At 40.5% G+C, this 22,223-nt stretch overlaps 1 protein-coding gene across 4 annotated transcripts in view; it reads left to right on the top strand.

Annotated features, from left to right (window-relative positions):
• GATA4 (GATA binding protein 4) overlaps positions 1–22,223 on the top strand; it is a 105,553-nt gene that overhangs the window by 25,873 nt on the left and 57,457 nt on the right. The window contains exons 1-2 of one of the 4 annotated variants that reach the window (XM_074287924.1): positions 11,645–11,879; positions 15,798–17,033. The exons of 1 other annotated variant lie outside the window; for it this stretch is intronic. In XM_074287924.1, the coding sequence (XP_074144025.1) occupies positions 16,379–17,033 (655 nt within the window). In that variant the 5' untranslated portion in view covers positions 11,645–11,879; positions 15,798–16,378. Of the gene's footprint in view, positions 1–11,644; positions 11,880–15,797; positions 17,034–22,223 lie in introns of those variants that run through there. 2 more of the 4 variants (XM_074287926.1, XM_074287928.1) reach the window with 2 other exon arrangements.

Here is a 22,223-nt window from a genome sequence, read left to right on the forward strand (position 1 = left end):
TGAGCCATCTTCTCACTGCACCTTCTGCTTTAGTAGGGAAGAATATTCTCACGTAGATAGTGAGACCTCTAAGATTGAAGGCGGGGATGGGGAGGTGGGGGGGAGGACGGTGAGTCCTAACTTGATAGGGACAGAGGGAGGACCATCTGGTACCTAGGGGCACTAGTTGGAAAAAAAAGAAATGATGTGTACATTGATCAGTTTATTAAAAAAAAAAAAAAAAAAAAAAAAAGAGTATACCTGAATAATAGTCAGAAGAATCTTAAATATTAAAAAAAAAAAAAAAAAAAAAAAAAGGTGATGTTCACCCCAGGACTATTTCTAACTGAAACTCATGCTCTCCCAAATGAGAATAATATCATAATGAACAAACAACAGTATTTTATTATACATTATTTCTTTAACACACTTAGGATAGTGTATATATATATATATATATATATATATATATAATCCCACAATTCCTCAGGACCACCCATCTCTCTTCAAGAAAAGATAAAGTCCTTCCTGAACCTTAAGAGTCAGTGATACTATGACATTAATACAGAACAAAAAGTGTGATAATAGCACCCACAGGTACAATTAATAGGGTCCTTCAAGTCATACAATACCTTTTCTCCAAGGAGTATCAAGTGGTCCTTCATACAATCCCTTTGGAGCTGATTATTCAGTTTATGTCATTGCTTCTTCCCATCTTTTAGCCTTCTCATGACTAAATTAGTATCCCGACAGAGAGAATGGATAGAAAGAGAAAGACAATATACTGGAATCTAATAGTCTTGTTTATTATGACATTTTTGATTTGTTTGTTTAATGGAGAAAATTAGAATCCTGCCCCTAATGTAGAATTTGGATTGTCCCTAAATTTCTATGTAGTTGCCTCCAGTGCCCCTGAGACAAGTGAAAATTATTGTCAACAATCACTGAAAAAGTCTCAAATTAATATCTCCATTTGACAGTGAAGACTGACTTTCTCATTGTACAGTGAAAACATTCACAAGCAGTCAATGGCACAATCACCAAAAATTAAAGCTGTTCACTAAAGAGTGTTTTCTCTAGAGATAGCTACAAAACAATATCACTTTCTAAACTGTGTGTGATCTGGCCACAACAAACAGTAATAGCCCTTTGTTGATAAAACTACAACAAAAATCGTCATACTTTACAATTTATATTGTTTAATAATTATCCCTTGATGAATTCTCAAACACCAGCAAAGCCCAAAGGGCTTGATCCTACCTATTTGAAAAGGCTCTGAGTATGGTCAAAGAAGGCCTGTCCCTAAAGGAGCAAACTAGCTAAGAACTTAGGGAGTTGGCCAGGTGGATAGAAATCTTTTAGCCAGAGCAGCCCAAAATCAGAGTAAGATCCTTGAAGGCAGGAAGTGTTTCATTTTTTGTCTTTGTATACCCAGAACCTAGTAAAGTGTCTCATACATGTGTGACCTTGAGGCTTGTTATACTTTCAAAGTTAAAGTCTGTGGTGCTTTAAAATTTACCTAGGAGTGCTTGTCACATACACTATCTCATCTAATTTCATTCCCTTTGTCCCTTAGAAGAGACAACCCAGCTATTAAGAACAGAACCACTCCCTCTTAGAAATAGACCAAGGAGGTCATAGTCCATGCCAGCTGAGGACCAGGAGCTGGAATTAAATTGATCCCAATTAAACTGGCCTTCTGTAAACCACCTTTCCCATCCTTTCCCCTAATTAAACGAGCCTGACAGTTTTGTTTTTATTAGAGAGCTTTCCCCAAGTTGTATATCAAATATTGTTCATTTCTGAACATTTATGGAGTAATTTGAGGCTTTAGGGATTTTTTTTTTTTTTGGTGGTGGGTTAAATGACATACCTAAGCTCTCATAGCTATGTAAGTATCTGAAGTTCATTCACTTTTAAATATTAAAATATTTACATAGACACACAAATACACACACATACAAACATATCAACAAAGACTGTAAATTACAAGTCTGCAAATTTCTGATGATGTGGCAGATATGAATATGAGAAAGCAATTCCTAATTTCTAGCTTCTAAATCTTCAAGATTTTCCTAGTCCCTAAATGAAGTCATAGATGATCTTTGTCCTTCTTCCATGTAGGACACCAAGTATTTATGTAGATTTTTTTGATTTATAGTCATACCTTGTCTAAAACTATTGGACCTGAGGAAACCCAGTGTCCTTAGATGAAACAATGTTATAGGAACAGTTAGTACTGGAGGAACGATGTTACAAATGGGCAATATGTCCAAAGATGTTACCAGCAAAATTTTACATTTTACTGTAAGGCTTGGCTACATATTATTAATAATGAAATAAGCTTTTTAAAATTATGAAGTGTATTCTTTATGAGAAAGCATTTGAGACAGATTGTGTAAATATTATTACACTATGATATAAAAGTGACAGGAATCAATTAAAATCTACAAAGGTAATAAGAAGTAGAATGTATGTAACATCAAGATGGGGACTACTTTACTTTCTCTTCTATTATATCTTCTAGAATAGGACCTTTGTACATAGGAAGTGTTTAATATATTTTGTGTTCAATGCATTAAATTCCAATATAAGTTGCACGACTGAAGACATTTTAAAATTTCTTGAGATGGAAGTCAAATATTATAAGTACAATAAATGGTAGGTTGGGAGGGTGGAAAATGAACAGTCCTCTGCCACAGTCTCAGATGTGTCTCTTTTATAAGTTGGAGCATGGCTTCCTAACCTTGTTCATTTTGTGACCTGACTCTGCATTTTTAGATTTATTTGTTGTTGGGAATGGTGATGGGGAGGAGGCTCAGCTGGAAAAGACAGGTGAGCAGTTTTATAATCACACTCATAAAAACAAAACAAAACAAAACAAAAACTTGAGACAAGGAAGAAAGAGGAATAATGCCTCTGAAACTTGAGAATTTAGCAGCTTTTTGAGATCAGGGACTGTCTTTAGCGTTTCTTTCTATCTTTAGCACTTAGCACGGTGCCTGGCACACAATAGGTGCTTAACAATGTTTGGTGACTGATTGGTTGAAAAACATATCAGCTAAATCTTTGGGGAACTTTGATGACTAGTAATATAAGGCAACAAGCTATAGCAGAAAGAACACATAAGCTCTTGAATGAAAAGCATATTTCCTATCTCAATTCCTCACTTTAGCAAGCTCTGTGAACTTGGCAAGGCATTGAATTTCTTGTGTCCTTGATTTCTTTCTCTGAAAGCTGAAATCAGTAATGTCTGAATTACATACAAACAAGGGTTACTGTGAGAAAAGAAATTTATAAACCTTAAAAACCTTACTTCAATGAATGATTGGGAAGAGGAGACCAGGTGAGAGAGGGTTATATTTAGTGTCTTAACTGATAAACTCCATCTCTTAGACACATTTTCACAAAGTCAAGGCTATTCTTCATCTTGGATGATCTTTATTCAGAATTACAACTTTACTTTCTGGAGGAGACCCATGTAGTTCCTATGGAGTGTTTTGGTGTGTGATTAGCTAGGCTACTATAAGTGAATCAACATCAATTCTCTATGCTCCAAGTACCAATTATTCAGTTGGAGGATTTTCCAGGCCCTTTGTTGCTCCTATTTTACCCTGCCTTTTGGCTAGTTCACAGCTCATTTACACCTCTGCCAGAGAGGGCTCCAGGGGAAATAAAAGAGATAAAGTTTGGGCTAGACTACTTTTCATTTTTTAGTAGCTCCAGTTTAAAAAATATATATGTGGTCAAGTTAGAGAAAAAAAGTTGAAAAAAAAAAAGAAGTTTAATAAGTTTTTTGGTGATTTCCCTTATTAGTTACAAAAATCAAGTACTTGTCTCTTGAGTGAGATTTTAGAAAGAATGGGATATAACCTCTTTGTGTCTTTTTGTTTGTTTTGCTTTGGAATAAAGGGGAGGAGAGTTTTTTACAAATTTTTTTTGGAAATGAGTACTAATAATAACAAAGGAATACTATCACAACCTAAAATTTACAATTTCTTTCATAGGAATGAAGATTTTGTTGTTGTGGAGGTTTTTTGGGGGAGGTTGTTTTTGTTTTTTAGCAATGAGAGAAAAGGGGGGAAGGAAAAGGAGGAGAAAAAAGGAAAAAGAAAAGGAGAAAAATAAACAGCAATGGCTAAATTTAAATAGCAATTTTGCAGAGGACTTTATTATTTCATTTAATCTTCACCACAACCATGTAAGATATATATTTTATGGTCTTCATTTTATAGATGAAAAAGGTTAAGTCATTTGTCTAGTGTCACACTACTTACATCTCAGGAATGATTTGAACCCAGGCCTTTATGACAATGCAAATTCTACACATTTGAAAAGGGGAACAAGGAAGAAAAAAAAATCTAAATCCCTTCAACTGTTTTCCATCTTCCTAACTTTCCCACAATTCCTGATTGACAAAAACTGTTTTACATTGACCTTAACACCCTTTTTGCATCTTCTGCTTCTCTACCATCTTGACCCTCTCACTTCTCAAATAGAATGGTAAAAGTGTAGTTCTGGCCTGGGCTGTTGCCTTTAGTTAAGAATAAGGCCACGACAAAAATAAAGAGCTACTGAGACTGAGGGAGGACTCAGCTTTGGGGAACAACTTTCTTAAAGGTAATCAGGAGGGGGGAATCTAAGTGAGTTCACAATCACAACCTGTGTTACCCAAAACATCTATGAAATGTCTCCCATGTATGTTCTATTGAGTTTCTGAGTGAAAAATTCATTCAAATAAACTTACTTTATCATGACTCTCCTCCCCTCCCCACCTCCATTCTCCCTCTAGATCTTCCAGGCTTTCTTTGAAGCTTATACCTGAAATAGATCTCAGTTTTTTCCCAGAGTTTCAAAAACTCCTTAGATACTTAAATTGTGTATTCATGGGCAAGTTACTTTATCACTCTTTTTTCTCATTTGTAAAATGGAGCTAAGAGTAAAACTGGCTTCATGTTGTGAGGATATAATTAATTAGTACATGTAAAATGCTTTGAAAACTGTGTCGTGTTTATTATTGTTGCCGCTGCTGTCGCCACTGTGTTGCCAAGGCTGTTGGCAGCATTTGTGTAGTACAGAAATTTTGTTCAGCTAGGTGGTAAAGTGAATAGAGTCCTGGACCTAGAGTCAGGAAATCCTACATTCAAATCCCATCTCTGTCACTAGCTGTTACTCTGGACAAGTCACTTAACATCTGTCCTAGTTTAATCATCTGTAAAGAAAGGGGGGGGGGGGGCCGCGCGGCGGGGCTGGGAGAGAGGTTAATAATAACACTTAGCTCCCAGAGTTGAGTGAGGATGAGATAACATTTTGTAAAATGTTAAAAGTGTTATATAAATATTAGGTATTATGATGATGGTGATGATGGTTCCCATCCCATCCCCGACTTTGTTTCTAGATCGGATTTCCCAGGGATGTTTTATAGCTACCTCCTTCCTTAGCCTGTTTCCTCTATTCTGTCTGATCTGACACATTGCTTTCCATCCAGGAATTCTAGGTAAATGCTGGTTGGCTATAACTTCTCCATCTTTCTCTTGAGCTCTCTCCAACCACGTGCTTATTATTATTATTATTTTTTTATCCTGCTCCACCCGTTGAGTTACCCCTATCCCTCACCCACATAGCTGAGAACAGGTTTCATTAAATAAGTTTTGGTAGAAAGTTTTACTTTAAGAATATACATTTGTCACAATGAATTATTTCTGTCGTTAGACAGTAAGATCAGATGATCCCTAGATTTCGTAGAAATTTTAGACCGCCAAAATTCATTACACCTGAAGTATCGCACTAGAACCAGTATAAGGAAGGAAAGAAATTCTGGTGTGTGGGATATGGAGGCATTTTTTAGTGAAAACTGGTCATTCAGTATTAAGAACCCTTTCTCTCCTTCGGCCCTCTAGATTTGAGTGATGTGCAGCTTCCCAACAGCTTCCCATTTGCCAGGATTTCACCTCCAAGCGTACCTATGGTCCCAATTTCCTTGCCTCCCAGATTTGTGTATTCCTGAGTCTTGGAGACAGACCTAAGCCTCGGTTCCTCGGGCCTGCCCTAGCTCTTCATCTACTCCCTCTGCTCTCGCCTTACCACTAAAGTTTCTAAAGAGATTTTTCTTTGGGGAAGAGTCGGGGTGAGGAGAGGTTCCTTCTTTTTTTTCCTAGCAATGAGATTATTTTTTTCCAAGGGTTTTTGTGCCTTGAATTGCTGGAGAAAGATGCTTTATGAAATAATACCATAAAGTAGCCTGACTATAAAATTAAAACAATTTACATCTTATGAATTGGAGAGATTAATACAATACTTCTTCTTTACAAGAATTCCTTGTAACACAAGTACATAAAAGATTTTTTTAAAAGGGAATTAAAGTTCTAACTAGATTTCAGGTAGGGGTTGGGAAATGAGGAGGTGAATAATACATTTGTGTGTGTGTGTGTGTGTGTGTGTGTGTGAGAGAGAGAGAGAGAGAGAGAGAGAGAGAGAGAGAGAGAGAGAGAGAGAGAGAGAGAGAGAGAGAGAGAGAGAGAGAGAGAGATACAACTTTTCAATAATTTAAAGGACTTGTTCAAGGATCAGTTAGGCTATGTCAGATACAGGACTTAAAGCCAGGTTATCCTGCTTTTAAGATAGGTTTCTTCTATCCATTTGGTTTCTCATTTAAATTATTGTACAAAAGGTTATATAAGTGTTGTTCTTGTGTTTTAAAAACTATTTGGGGCATCAAGTAAAAGAACAAGAAAATCCTGGGTTCCAACCTCAGAGCTGCTACTCTCTAGCTGCCAGACTTTAGGCAAATCAAGAACCCTTCTAAATATATTTTCCTATAATCGACTTGCTTCCTTCAAAAGACCACTTGAAGACCAAAGGAGATAATTCATATGAGAATCGTATATACACAGGAATTATTGTAGATTTTCTGTGAATTCGTGAATTCAGTATCTGTACTACTTAGATACAAACAGACCCACCAACCTTCCTCCTGGACAAGAGTCCCAGGCTCTTCTTAAACTAAAGTCTGACCCCAACCAAGTTCCTGTTTATTTCTACTTTTAATCTGTACTGTGTGTAATGGCTCTGTCAAGGAGCAGGTGTTGACCTAAAAGGGATCCAAATCCGTAGACTCAGGCAGGTAAAAAAGAACCGAAGCTCCTTTCTCATTTACTATCTTCCTCCGTGACAGTAGAAGCGGGATTTTCTCGTTTTCGTTTCATTTTGATTGAAATCAACCGGGTTAGTGGAAGTCGGCCGGTGAGATAGGTTGGGAGGAGAGAGCTGACTCAGAAATGACAAGAATCCTGCATGCTGTCCTCGGATATTTACGGAGCCCAAAATCCAGTAAGGAGGGGGAAAAAAACCCTTCATTTCTATTCTTTCGTTATGGACTCATTAGCGGCTGTTTGTGTGCCCGCTATCAGTGAACGATTAATTTTGGAACACGATACACAAAGCAGACCAGAAACCTCTAGGAAGTTAAAAAATTTCAAGCAGACAAGAAAAGAGCCTTGGAGAACTACTCCTAGGTTTAGCGAGAGTTCTATTTTCTAAGATTTCTCTATCTCAAGGTGAATTTAGCCACACTGTTCTTCATAGCCTTATTCCGAGAGGAGAAATTCCCTCAAAATATTTCTCACCCCTAGAGATCCCAGGCCTCTGAGTTCTGCGGAGTTCTCTGAACCGGTTTCTTCAGACCCGACTCTTTCCCTCTCTTTCTGATCACATCCTCGTCTTTCTCTGCCTTTAAGTTTCTAAATGGAAAAGGGAATCCTGGGCTTATGGCCAAAAATCTCATTGGTAAAATACAGGCAAATTTCAGCAAATGGTTTTTTAATGTTAATTACAGGGAGTTTTGTGCCCCCGAGGTTACCTGTGCATTCTCCCGCCAGTACATTTCCCCAATTTTCCCCAGTCTTCTTGTAGATTATTGATAATAAATAGGTCTGACTGAGCCGCTGCGAGTCACAGACCTGCTCTAGCACATAGTAGGTAGTTTTCACAATTTGATGACTTAAATTAAAGATGTGACATGCAATTTCAGCTTGTCTTAGAGTTTTCCCAAAAGCAAAATAAAAAATAAATTGTCAAGAGCTCCTATGATTTTATAATTGGGCTATTTTAGGTCCTTAATTAAAGTCTCCTTTTAGATAGAATGTCTATTATTCTGCCTGTTCCATTTGGTTTAGGGAAAAGTAGTCACTTTACGATCCACACCAGAACGCTTCCCAGATTTTTCAAATTGCTAAGTTATTTTTCTGGGGACTAGGAAAAGACCAAACTTTTCCCCACCCAGAGTCTCCAGGTAGTAGATAAAGAGAATACGAAGTTCTTGAAATGTTCCCCTCTCCTGGCAACTGTCTCGAAATATTCCCTACCAAGGAGGGAGATGACTGGCTGGGAGAACGGGTGGGGGAGAGTGAAGTAAAATGGATAGAAGGCGGAACTAGGCAAAACAAACCTAAGTAGAATCGAAATTAGTCACCTCTACCCCTTCAGTAAATTTGGGGTCATGATGCTGCTCCCGGTATTCAGATATAGATCTCCAGCGTTTACCTATATCTGAGAGGTGTTCACCCTAAAATAGAGAATGCAGGGGTAATCCTGGAAGCATAAAACTCCCTGTAATTTAAAAAAAAAAAAAAAAAAAAAACCATTTGCTTTTTAGACCCAAATAATTTTTCTATATATTTCATCCAGAAACCCTATAAGGTATCTTCCAGATTCTCTGTCCTATCTCACCCAAAGCAAGTCACAGTGTTTCTAGAACCAGGCAGGGATTCCCAGAACTCTCAGCCCCTTAGCACACAACTTTTATCCTCATCTCCTCACATACTCCCTATTGTGCAGGACACGAGAGATGATTTACCACTACTGCTACCAATTAATTTAGAAAAGATCCTCTTTCAGTTCGATCCTAAGGGTTTGGTGACTCCTGGAAAGCTCATGATATTTTTGTTCCGTAAATTGATAGAACACTAGATGTGAAGAGGACTGCTGAAATCATGGTGTCAGACATCCCTAGTGCCGGAGTTTCTGCAATATACACTATCATTGGGACAGCATCTATCAGAAATTGTGATCGAAAGCATCTCCTGCTTTAAATAAATCATCGTTCACAACTCCTACCCCCATAAAATGTTTACTTTCCTCTCTCCATCAATATTTCTCTTAATCCCCAGAATTTCTTTGGAGGAGGAAAAGAATTGAAGACCATGGAATAACGGTGCAGTATTTTGAAATTCTTTCCACTAAGAAGAGGGAGACAATAACGCCTATTCCTTCAAAATTCAAAAGTAAATCTTGATCCTTTGAGCACTGTCTTCCTCTCTGCCTGCTGCTCCCTCCCTCAGATCTAAAAGCATTAAATGTGTCTGTTCCAGTGGGCGATTTAGAGTTTCTTGCCAGATCCCAGGATTCTTTCTATCTCTTGCTTTGGCCTCATGAGGCTTAAGCTTGGCAGCGAGGCGGACACCCACGCAACCACCTATTTCCACTTTCTAGGACCTTAAGGGTAATGTACTGGCTTGGGTAGCCTGACTCTGCTCAATTCCAGCTGGTTTCATAACTTAAAGGAACCCTGTCTTCCACTGTACAAGAAGAGATTCCCAGGGTTGGACCTCTACTTAACCTGTCCAATTCTGGACCAGACTCTCATCTCTAAGCCTTGCAAACTGCCAAGAGTTGTCCCAGTAAAGTAGTTTTTTAACTTGGTCTGAGAATTTAAACATTTGCCACAGTACTCAAATTGATATGGCTTACAGGAGTGTGTGTGAGAGGTGTGAACAGATTTCGAGAGAATATTTAAAACAATATTTAAAAGCTTCGCTTTAATATATAAACTCCAAGAAGGGAGTGGGGGGAGAGGGATGGGAGTGAATGTGTTTTGCGACGAGAAGAGCTAGAAGTGAATATCCATTCCCAAATACACTAGCCCTAAACACACGAACACGAACACGCGTACACCACAGAAGCAGGAGCGCTCAGGCAGTGGCTGGTCCTTAATTGATGGGTTTTTCCGCCATGTGATAGGTAGCTTGGAGCTGAGCTATATAGAGTTTTATTGTTTCCACCCTCTCCTCAGTCTCTCTCTTCCTCTCGGGCCATCCAAGAATTTAAATGAATAAGCCTGCTTTGGGTTTGGGAAGTTGCTTGTCTCTCACCTCAGCCTACACAGCGATCCATAATCCTGATTAAAAAAAAAAACAACAACAACAAACTCCAAGAAACCTAGGCGGGACTCTTTCCAGTAAAAAAAAAATCTCAGTGGGGCGATTTTATTGCCCCGTCTCTCTTGGACAAAACCGGTCTCAATCTGGCATCCACACTTCCTGCCTTCTACCTACCGTCCACTTCCAGATACAGCATACACTCTAACCCAGAATCTGTTCCCCTCTAATCTAGGATGCTGTGCCAGCAGAGGGGTGGAGGGGTGGAGGGTGGGAGGGGAAAAAGAAGGGGAGGAGAGGAAAAAAGTTAGGGATTCCGTCTTACTTAGGAGAAACTTATTGGGAAGAAATACCACGCTGAACCAAAAAGCGTGAGAGCCGGCTCTACACTGTTATCTGGGGCCGAAGGCTGCGGGCTAATCGATGGGTTATTTTTACGCGGTAATCCGGCCTTGTGATTGCTCTATTAACCTTTAGACCTGTCTGAGGGGACTATTCAACTCTCCGCCCCTAAGCACAGAGGGCCTCCATATCACTGACGCTTACGACCGCCTGGACAAAAACTTACCTGGGCTCTGGGAAGTAGGAAGCAAGGGTGGGGGTTGGGGGGTAATTTTTCATCCCATTCTCCCCCCCCCCCCTTCGAAGGGAAGCTGCCTTCATTTGAATAACAAGACCTTGACTGGTGATAATGGGGAACACACTGGAATCCAAGAAAGAAAACGTGGAGAGAGGAAGAGGAATGGAAGTAGCTCAGATTTTGCAAATGCTATTTGAAAAATGTTCATTCATATAAATGTATATATGCACACACGTATATTTACCTTTATGAAAGTGGGTGCATGTGTGTGCGTGTTTGTATATATTTAAGGCGTTTCAGTTGCGAAAGAGGGTGAGTTTGGGTCCTCAGCGAGCCTATTTAGCTCTTCTCTCTTTGCTCCCAATCTAGTCTTCTTGGCGTCTCTCCAAGCCTGCCAGGAAGAAAAAAAAATTACTTTAAGAGCTCTCCGACGTTACACACATTCTTTCCTTCCTCCATCCTTATTTTCATTCACTAGTAGTTGGAAACCCGAGAATATAGCTGCTCTCAAAGACCATTTAGTTGATAGTGATCCGCACACGCGCAACCCCAAAACGGTTGCTCCTGGAGAGTCACCTCCCTCTCCCACTCCCTCCACCTCTGTGTCATCCCAGCAGTGTGAAGGCTTTCTAGGGGAAGCAAAGAGATAGGAACTACATCTAAGGAGAATGACGGTGAGATAGCAACCATAATCAACACTAATAATGACCATCTTGGCGTTGAGCATAAACCCCGCTGGTCACAGGCACATATTTGAGTTTCCCTCGGAGATTCCCCTCCGCCCCCCCCCCCCCCCCCCACTGGACTTTGCCTGCAGTGTGTATTTTTTAAACTGCATCACGGTCCGGCGCCAGCTGACTGTGCAACCGATACGAGGCACCTCCCGCCCCCACCGGCCACGTGACTAAGCCAAACCAGTCACAATCGGAGAATCGAAGTGGGGGGGGGGGGAGTGAGGAAAGGCGGAGAAGGGAAAGCTTTGGAAGTACTGGAATAGGTACTCTGAGGTAGCCTGCCGGCTGACAGCTAGAACCCTCCATCCCCCAGACTTCCAGGCCTTCCACTGTCTTGAGCTCCTAACGCGGGCCGCGAGAAGACCCAGGCCCTCAGGTCTCCAAAAGCGGCCAGGGTACGTCAACCAAGGAGAAAGATTTCACTCTTCTCAGGTCGGTAGTTTTTCTTAACTTCTTCCGCGTCCCTCCTCCTCACTCTTTCCCCCCTCCCCCCCCCCCCCCCCCCCCCCGCTTAGACAAACCTTTTCCTTCAAAAAGCTATAGCTTAACTGAATCGATTTTTCTCGATGGGTAGAGTAAGACTAAAAGTAGAAATGCACCCTTTCCTAAGCCACTTACTCTTCACCTCCAGTTAGTGTCTCTCTCACGCCGTAAATTTCCCCCTCCTAAAGTGCCCTCTAAACTAGTCAGGGTTTTTCAGAGTGTACTTTGGAACGATTTTGGAGGATACTTAAGGTCCCTTTGTAAGGTATTTCTTTGCATAAAACGTTCCCTAAAGCTAAAAATCCTATTTCCATATTTTCACTATTCAGCAGCTCTTGACCTCCACTCGAACACCCACTTGTGGATAGAACAAACATATGAATTTTGTTGTTAAATGCACACGTAGGCTTATGCAGACGTGTGCACCCTTTATCTATTAAGCTACCTACCTACCGAAGTGCACCCTTGATGTGTCCAACCTATGCATAGCGATACGCTCAAATCCTCCATAACGAAAAATCACACACAAATGGGTGGTTTTGCCATTCGTGTGCTGATTAGTTTTAACTGATATTGGTGGCTGGGGGGAGATCTCGATAGCTTCAAATTTGACAGGATGCCGGTGAATGTTAGCTGCAAAGCTACACGTCCCCTTCTACTCCCTAGGTCTTTTCTACTTCCATAGCACCCTACTTGACAGCTAAGATAATGGTGCACATGGAAAAAGCAAAACAAACAAAGCTAAGCCCCTCACACCCCTCGACCCCCCACCAATCTTCATAAAATTTCTCTGGGATGGAACTGAAAAAGAACTAGATGTGGAGGATAAAAGGAATTTTCAGGCACATTAGCCTCCACTCATCTCCAGTTTCTGCTCTTGTGATTATCTGCTCTTATCCTTAACGTTATCTCCTTTGGCTTTGGGCGGGAGATTCACTCTGTTGGGGAGCTGGGGTGAAGCACTTCAGACTTTTAAAAGGCTGGGGGGGTACTTCGTTTGGGTGCTAGGAAAGAGCAAGGGAGGAGAAACAAGCTTCTTCGCACAGCATTTTATGTATTCCTACAGAAAGGATTAATTGGGTAGTATGTATGGGGGAAATGACGGGGAGACTAGAGAAGGCATTTATAACAGCTGGGATTACAGGGATATCCCTACCTTGGAATATCAGGGCTGTTTGCTTTCGTGTGTATTTGTGTAGTTGGAAGCAGCTGTTTGTGTAAACCTAAGTATGTGTGCATATGCCTGTGTGCTCTTAGAGTTGAGTAAAGTCATTTCTAGGAGAGGAAAAGGAAGACAAGGAAAGGAGAGTGGTAATGAGAAAGATCATGGGTACTTGTTTTTCAGTAAGTAGTAGAACTACTGTGAAATAAAAGATAATTCTTATTGCTTTGGGCAAAATTTTAACCTCTCGGGCCTCAGTTTCTTCATTTTAAAATTAAGAGGGGATTCAGGGGTTCTAAACCTAAAGTCCCTAAACTAAAAAACAAAAAAACCTGGATAACTATTTTAAGGTAATTGGTTTTCTTTGTCATCCTATGTATTTCATTTTATGCATTTAAAAATGTCATTCTGAGAAAAATCCATAAGCTTCACCAGATTGCCAAAGGGGATTAAAGTTTCCGGACAGAATTATCTTTAAAGTGTTCTTCTACTCTAAATTTGTTATATCGGAGACTGTGGAGAAGGGGGTAAAGATGATAAAACAAATCATTTAACTCCTAGAGGAAGAAAGTGTTTTATTTTGACTTCTGAATTTGGAAGAAATGATTGCTTCAGACAATCAGAAAACAGGAGAGGAGAAAACTGGAACTAGGGCCATTCTTCCTGCTTCCTGGACCAGACGTGTTTCAGGCACTCTTTTTCTCCCTGAATTTTTTTTCCCTTCTATTTAGAAAGAAATATTTGTTTTGTTTGTCCTTAAAACAAATATTCCTCTCTAGATGAAATGAAGTAAAATGAAAACTAATTCCCACTTTCCCACCAGTGTTTGAAAAGCTTTTAGGTGTGGTGTCCCTCCCTGTTCCTATAGTTCCAATAATCCTCTATGAAGCTGTGTAAGAATAGTTAAATAGAAAAGGTAAATACAAAGACCCCAGTCGTTTTATCGAATTATGGAACTTCCATAAATGACATTCATATCTTCGTGTATAAGGAAATTGTGAGAAAAAGATCTTTGCTGTTTTGTTATTTATCCAAAACTTAAATCTTAAAACTAATTTAGCACTGTTTATCATTAATTGAATGTTTCTAGAGAGTCGCTTAAATAATTGAAGTCCTTGATTTAAAATGAACAAAAATGTCCCAGACTGAGAGAGCAAAAGAGGGGGTAACCACTTACACAGACCGGATCACGTATCCAACGAAGCAGCAAAGTGCTTTAAAATACATCTGCCCTCAAATTTATTCCCAGAGATACGTTTTTCTCTCCTTCATTTTCAAAGGGGGGAGGGGGGCAGGAGAGAAAGACACCCGCAGAACTTAGTACCTATCTTCTCAACAAAACTTCTTATACTTTGACACTCAAGAGATAATTTGGGAAACAATAATGAATTGAAAAACTGCTTTGAAGGAAAGCAATAAACAATCCAGACCAATTGCCTGTAAGTTCCTAGTCTTACTCCATTTTTCTTAAACCTCAAATTATCTTTGCAAGGAAGTTTTACAAAGCATTAGGACTTTGATGTCTCAAATTCTATAGCCATATCTTAGAGTAAACTAATGATTATTTAAATAGCGCTTTATACGTATGTGCTTCCTAAGATATAATATTACTATAATATTTTTTAGAAAATCCATCATTGTACATAGAACGATAAATTCTTTCGGTTTCTATCCCTAGTACAGTACTTATTCGCTTATTAAAAATATACGAGGCTCTATGTAGAGTGTTTTATTATTGGTTTGTGGAATTAAATAGTATCTATATAATCTTGGGCAAGTCAAATTACCACTCTGAGCCCCAGTTTCATTATCTCTAAGGTCTGTTACAGCTGTACAATTCCACATAAATTGATATAAAGCCTCAAACAAATTGGTGCTGTAAGATTAAATATCCCTGTATGTGGTCTTTTGTAACTAGAAAAATTAACTGTACCTTTGGAAATTAATAATTCGAATCCCGGATCTTTCAGATCCTTCTAGTTCAAGTTCGAACCACAAATTTAGCTAGTGTTAACACCACAAATCTCAGGAATCTAGTTCTATAAATGCCTTTCTCCTCCGGTGTCCCATCATGGAACCTTTCTTTAGGACCGGGGAAGAAAAGCTTTTGCATAGAGGCAGGCTGGCAGAGGCCTGGGAGCTCGGAAAGAGAGATGACAGTTACTCCAAGAGTATGGGTGCCCAGGAAATATAGTCTGTCCCCCTCTAACGAAACTCTTAGAAGCCTAAACAACAGGAAGCTTACCGTTACAGTTTTAGAGTGGGGTTCGAATATGCCAGAAAAATAATTGCTTTTAATTAGAAATAATGGAGTCCAAACTAATCACTATCAACGGGTTTAAAATTGTGAAGCTATAAATCAGTGCACAAATGAAGTCCTTAGGTCGGACCGTTGCCCTTAGTAAGTTGGTACTGCACGCCTGCCCGAGGGCCTGACCCCAAATACAACCCCTTTAGATGCTCACATCCTAGATAGTGAAGCCCGAGGGACTGAGGCTAGGCACAATAACAAGACATAAATCTACCGTTCCCGCGATTCTAGAATCTCGGGGGCCTGATATTAAGCCTGGGAAATTGGGATATTCGTTTTTTATTATTTCCATCTTTCTGTATTGTTTTGGGAGATCGGCGGAGGGGAAGGATAGTGCGCAAAGATGATGATTTCCCCCCCCCCCCCCCCCGTTTGTTTCTCCCTTTGATATTAGGAGAATCCTGTTGGCGGCAGCGGTGAGAATACTAGAACATAGCCCAGGCATCTACGTTGGACAAGAGTTGGACAGAGGGGTGCTTCCGACCCCGCCGAAGGCGGGAGAGTTTCAATCCTTTGAGGTTAGAGGAACAGGTTCTATTCAACCCCTATTCAACACAACTGAAAAGATTTATCTACACTCCTCCCCACTTGTACTTTTTCGTCCCTCGGGTCCCTCCTTGGGGAGCAGAAAACCTCTTCTGGCTTCAAACCAGGAAAATCTCGAAGGTTCCTTCCTCGACCTATACTCTATAACTACCTCAGGCCCTCCTAGGTCCATTGTTGATATATCTTCAATTTGTTATTGAAAACCAATAAACAAAGGAGCCCTAGTCCTAAACTGGATTTAAATTGTTTTTAAATCATACATTTTTTTTTAAACTTTGATAACCTAGTTTTTTGTTTTTGTTTTTTAACCATCACTCCCTCCCACTCGCTTTTGTGGGTTCTTTTTTTGAGGGGCGTGGGGGAAGATTGATCTTTGACTCTCGGAAGAAAAAGAGGACTTGAATAGGGGAGCTTATAGACGTCACAGAAATGTACCAGAGCCTGGCCATGGCTAATCACGGGCCCCCTCCTGGGGCTTACGAGACCGGAGGGCCTGGAGCCTTCATGCATGGAGCTGGAGCCACCTCCTCCCCAGTCTACGTGCCCACTCCCCGAGTGCCGTCGTCCATGCTGGGTCTGTCTTACCTGCAGGGCGGCGGATCCGGGGCAGCTGGGTCCGGACCAGGAGGGAGCAGTTCTAGTAGCAGCACTGGGGCAGCCCAGTCTGGGAGCGGACCGGCTGCGCAGCAGGGCAGCCCGGCTTGGAGCCAGCCTGGGCCCGAGGGCGCCACTTACACGCCCCCATCCGTGTCGCCCCGTTTCTCCTTCCCGGGAGCCACTGGCTCTCTGGCTGCTGCTGCAGCAGCAGCAGCAGCGCGGGAGGCAGCCGCTTACGGCACGAGCGGAGCTGGGGGCACAGCTGGCCTTGGAGGCCGCGAGCAGTACGGTCGGCCCAGTTTTGGGGGCTCATATTCCAGTCCTTACCCGGCCGCAGCCGCCGCAGCTGCCGCAGCCTACATGACAGCCGCAGATATGGGAGCATCTTGGGCCGCCGCCGCCGCAGCTTCCGCGGGACCCTTTGACGGGCCAGTCCTGCACAGTTTGCCAGGCCGGGCCAATCCAGCTACAAGACACCCCAATCTAGGTGAGTATGAAGTGATGGCGCCGCCAGCATTTTGACCCGCAAATTTTCCACTGTACCCATTCTACAAATAAGAGGTATTAAGAAGTCAAGGCTCATTTCTCCCAGTTAGTGGGGGGAACTAGAATGGATCTAAAAATCGGTCTCCAATTTCTAATTGGTATATAGAAGGAAATTAAGCTAATCTGATTCAACTCTGGGATCAAAGATCTCAGGGAATCCAGTCCCACGTTCTTCAAGGGTCGTGGAAAGAGGGAGAAATGTCCACCAGCTAGGTTTCCCAAAAGCTAATATTGACCGGGAGCCTAAGGGACATTTGGTACCTAAGGACTAGAAAGGAGAGCTGGAGGAGGAAGCTTTTTTTGGTGGGATGGAAGGGATGCTTTCTGAAACCCTTAGAATTGAGCTGTTTTGATTTTTTTCGGGAAGGGAAAGTTTGGGTTTTACCTTTGGGGAGGAATGGCTGACATATGAGTGTCATACATGACACTTCCCTCGAAATCTTTGGGAGCACATTTTCCCTGAGTGATTACGTTTAAGGAAGGGGATGAATGGGAAGAGTTTCTTGCGGGATTATTAAGAAAGTGCATCTAAGGCATGGTAAGACGTTTAAATTAATTTTTTTTTTTAAAGGGGTCGGGACTTGAAGTAGGGAGATTGTTGGTTTAATCTAGGCCAGCCTTTTATCTCAACCCATCCCAGTCCTACCTCCCATCCCCAGCCCAGTGACAACGGACAAGTTGCTTAATTTCATTAAGTATCAGTTTTCTCCTTCTGTAAAATGGGCTATAACATGCCATAATAAAATTGTATTAAGCGCCTCCTAAGATCCAACCCTGTGCCAATAGTATGTCTATTGCTCAGAAGTATATGAATTGGACTGAGCGTCTCCAAGGTCACTGCTGCCAATCCAGAGAGCCATTCTGGGCTTTAAGAGAATTAAGGCAGGAGGCGGAGGGGAGGTTCCTTCTATTCAAGATGCTGGCAGACTTAGGCCAAAAGAGTAATGTTTCTCAACTAACAAAATCCAGAGATGTGTAGAAACATTTCTGTTTATTGAAACAGCACTTGAACTGCAGTGAAGCTAGCGTAGTAGTGAAGCTAGTAGCGGAACCTGAACTATGGTGGGAATTTTACCTGTGCCCCAACCCTCACCCACACTTAGTACAGCAGTGGTTGGCTGCTACGGTGCCTTTCCGGACTTTCTTTCCATTGTTCTTGCCTCCCAGACTGGATCTTGGAAACTTTGGCGCGGGCAGGCCTACCGGACGTCTTGTTCCGCCATTTGGTGAGGGGCGGGGAGGTGGGATTGGCCAGGTTGCCTGGCACGTCGGTGTGGCAGCTGCTTTTCCTGCCCTCGAATTAACATAGACCTGTGGGGAAAACGCCCTGGAGAAGAAGGGAAATCAGTTTAAGAACTGTATGCTAAAACCACAGCCCCTGAGGGCGTTAAACTTTAAGTCCCAGTCTGGGATATCTTTGTATTAAGTCATTGTGCTCAAGTTAATTACTGTGACCTGGAGAAAAGCCTGCCCTCCTTCTCTGCCTTAGTTTACCTCTGAGAGGATAAGAGTACATTTGTGGTGTCAAACGCAAATCGAAAGGGGAGCCACTAAGCCGTATATAAAGGATCCTTGCAGACAACATATTGACTTAATCGTACATTAACATTGTGTTCTATTGTATTTTAATTTACTTTGTTAAATATTTGCTACTTACATTTTAATCCGGTTCGGGCCAAACTCGGGAGTGTCTTATATGTCTGGAGTAGAAGATAAGGGGCTGTATTACTTGCTATGCCATCAAAATAGTTCACATTTCCACACCGCCTTTTACCTGACCCCAAAATAATAGTCCATTAAAAAAAAAGTATTATTCACATTCCAAAGATGAAGAAAGCGAGGTGCACTGGGGTAAAGTGACATTTCGGTAAAAGAGTTAGGAAATATTAGGAGCTGAAATTAGAACACAGGGGGATGTGGTAGTAATTAGTTTAGTCTTTAAAAGACAGGAGCTGAAAGAATAGTAAGTGGTTCAATTAATACTATATTTAAACCTGGAAAGCAACAACAACAAAAAACGCCCTCGAGGTTAATTTATTTGTTGAACTGTCTTGACCCGAAAATCTAGTATTTTACAATCTTTTGCTCTGTAGGTTTAAGAGGGGGAAGGGATGGGAGGGAGAGGAGTAACCCTTTTAAAATGGAAATGTCCATGAGAATTGTTATTTGAGACACTCCCTACCAAACATTTATACTACTCTGTTTCGGACATAAAATTTCTTCGAATATGAGGTTGTTCTGGCCATTTAGTAACCGAAAACTTTTCAATTTCCCCCTTGCTTTACCCAACTTTCACTGTCGCTTTTTAACGCACTAAACCTCAGAATAAAAGCCTGTGAATTGCCTGGGGGCAATCCTTTTAATTCGCTTTTTTCTTTTGTTTGAGATTAGGGTAGGAAAAAAAGGCCCTCTGGCCTGGAAAAGGACTTTAGCAACTGGAGTTCAAGTGAAATTGGCCAAAACCTCGCCTCTGGCAGTGACAGGGGAGGTTCTGGTGAGTAAGAAAGCTCAAGATCAGACTTTCTGGGGTAGGAGGAGGTAGTGACTTTGAGACTAGAATTCCCTGTCTGGAAACTAAACAAGATTGTGGATTTGGTCCTTCTAGTCCAGAATGAGAGCAAAGAGCCCTTGTTGTACCTCTCCCTCACAGCTTTATTTGGAAAAATGGATTATAAGGATAATGTCGGTAAATCCGCAGGTTTAGTAAATGGATTAGAAATTGTTTCTGGTCTGGTGAAGCGGCTGGGTTGAAGCCTTCCTAGTCTCTTCCCTCTATATTCTGTCTACTGTATGAGGGTAGATTCCTTCCCCTTCTGCCCCTTCTTCCTTACCCATTGTGTAAGCAATTTTCTTTAGCAGATGAGATTTGAAATAGGAACTAAAATTTCGTAAGGTCCTCAGTTAACACATGGATAGAGACAGCAGTGTAGTTTCTACTCGAAACCGCTTGTTATTCTTGAGTAGATACAATCTTAGCCCTGAGAGCTAGTAGAGTGGGAGGAAATCCTACCTCCCGCACTTCCCCCCCCCCCTTTTAAACCTTAATTTCAAGCCAGTCCTAGGAGTTAGAATGTAACCACTATAGAGAATTCCAAACTCTGTGACCCTAGGATAGAGCTAATTGAGATCTGCAAAAAGCACCTGGGGAAGCGCATAAAGCTTCAGCCAGTGATCAAATGGTATTGTTCACTAGTTGCGTCTAGATCTATATTTTTGAAGTGGAGTACAAGATCACATACGAGAAATGCTGAAGTAACATTTCCTAGCAATTCCTTTTGGAATTTATTATCCAGTCTTAGAGATTTTCCCTTGATATATGAAGTTGGTACTATTTTTCAGGCTAACACAGTATACTCTACACAAGTACACTTTTAAGGATACCCAGCATGATCAGTTAAGTGCCCTCATACTTAATTGGTGTACGTGTTTTGAAAAGCAAAGATATTTGTTAAATTTAAAACCCTATCCATCGGATTTTAGATCATGGACATTGTTGGAATTTCCATGTCATGAAATAAAACTTGTTAGCCTTGTGTAAATAAGTTGGAATAAATATTGTAGTTAGTGTTTGACATCATTTGTTACTTGTGACTGGCTGCCTCCCATTACTATTTCTTTCTAGATAGATGTTCTGACTTCTCACTAAACTGTAAAGCAAGGATTGGATCTTAAAACTTGATATTTTCAAGTGCCTTACAAATATCAAATGCTCAAATAGTTGTTGACAAATATTTCAAAATAAAAATAGATTTAAAAGACTTTGGGTTTCAGCAGCTATATTATTTCACTATAAAACTACCATTTAAAATTTTATTTATTACCTTTACATAATAATAGCTATGATTTAATCTGATTTAACAGTAATGTTTATTATTCTATGTGACAGTAGCTCCATAGCCATACAGTAGGGAAGACCTGGGCTCTAGGTTTGCCTTTGCTATATATTATCTTTAGGATCTGGGCAAATCTTATAACCTCTCAGTACCCAAAGACACCTCTCTAAGATTGCAAATTACAATGAGTTATTAAACTTCATTGATGGAAGGAGTTTCCACACAATATGAAATAACAATACCAAAACAAAGCAAAAATCTTCTTGCTCCTGATTACCGGTTAAACATGAAAAGTAAAAATAAAAAACAAAAAAAGAGAGAGAAAGCAACAGATCAGTTACTATTACCGTCATTCTATTGTTATCTACATGTAAAAGTTTACAAAGTACTTTATAAAACAGTATTCTCATTTGATCTTTAGTATCAATCACCTTTATTTTGAAAGAGATGAGACAATTCTTATACACACATATGACAGGGGAAGAAATTGTGCACCATTACATATAATTAATATATATGCCAATGTAGTTGTGTATGAGATTAAAATCTGATCTAAATTTTTTTAAAGTTGAAAATCAGCAGGGATAATTATAAAATCCTTCATTTATGCTGGTGAAACACATATACTTCAATATTAAATATGAAATGGAAGACAACTGGTACTTCTAAAACCATGGAAGCTTTCTTGAGATCTAGTGTCCTGATTAAGGACGCGGTTTGGTAATGATCTCCTTCTACCCAATCAGTTCTAGGCGCCAAATTTTAAAATATAAATTGATGAACTGGAGAGCTTCAAGGAATGAGTAAGTTGGATGATAAAGGTACTACAAATTATGTCTTCTTAGGAATGTTTGGCCTGGAAAAAAGACTATGTCAAGAGAGGTGTGGAGGAAGGATTGTGAGAAGGAAAGGGAAGAAAACAATCTCCACTTGACATACTTAAAGAGTTGGGAAAAGGATTAAACAAAATCTATGTAATATCAGAAAGCAAAATTGAGGGCAAGGTGAAAATTGTTAGAAGCATATTTTAATTTAATATGGGGAAGAACTTTTAATCCTATCCTTTATTTAACTTGTTGCCTCACAGAGTCCTCAGAAAAGTTTTGAGTTCCAGCTGGCTTAATATCTTTGAGAGACAAGGGAAGCCTGCATTGAGAAGTAGGTTGAATTAAAATGATTCAATGCCTGAATTTACCATGGGAATATAATTTTTTCCCTGAGGTAATTGGGTTTAAGTGACTTGCCCAGGGTTATACAACTAGAAGTGTCTGAGGTCAAATTTGAATTTGGGTCCTCTT

Source organism: Sminthopsis crassicaudata, chromosome 2 (genome assembly GCF_048593235.1).
Source record: "Sminthopsis crassicaudata isolate SCR6 chromosome 2, ASM4859323v1, whole genome shotgun sequence".
NCBI lineage: Eukaryota > Metazoa > Chordata > Mammalia > Dasyuromorphia > Dasyuridae > Sminthopsis > Sminthopsis crassicaudata.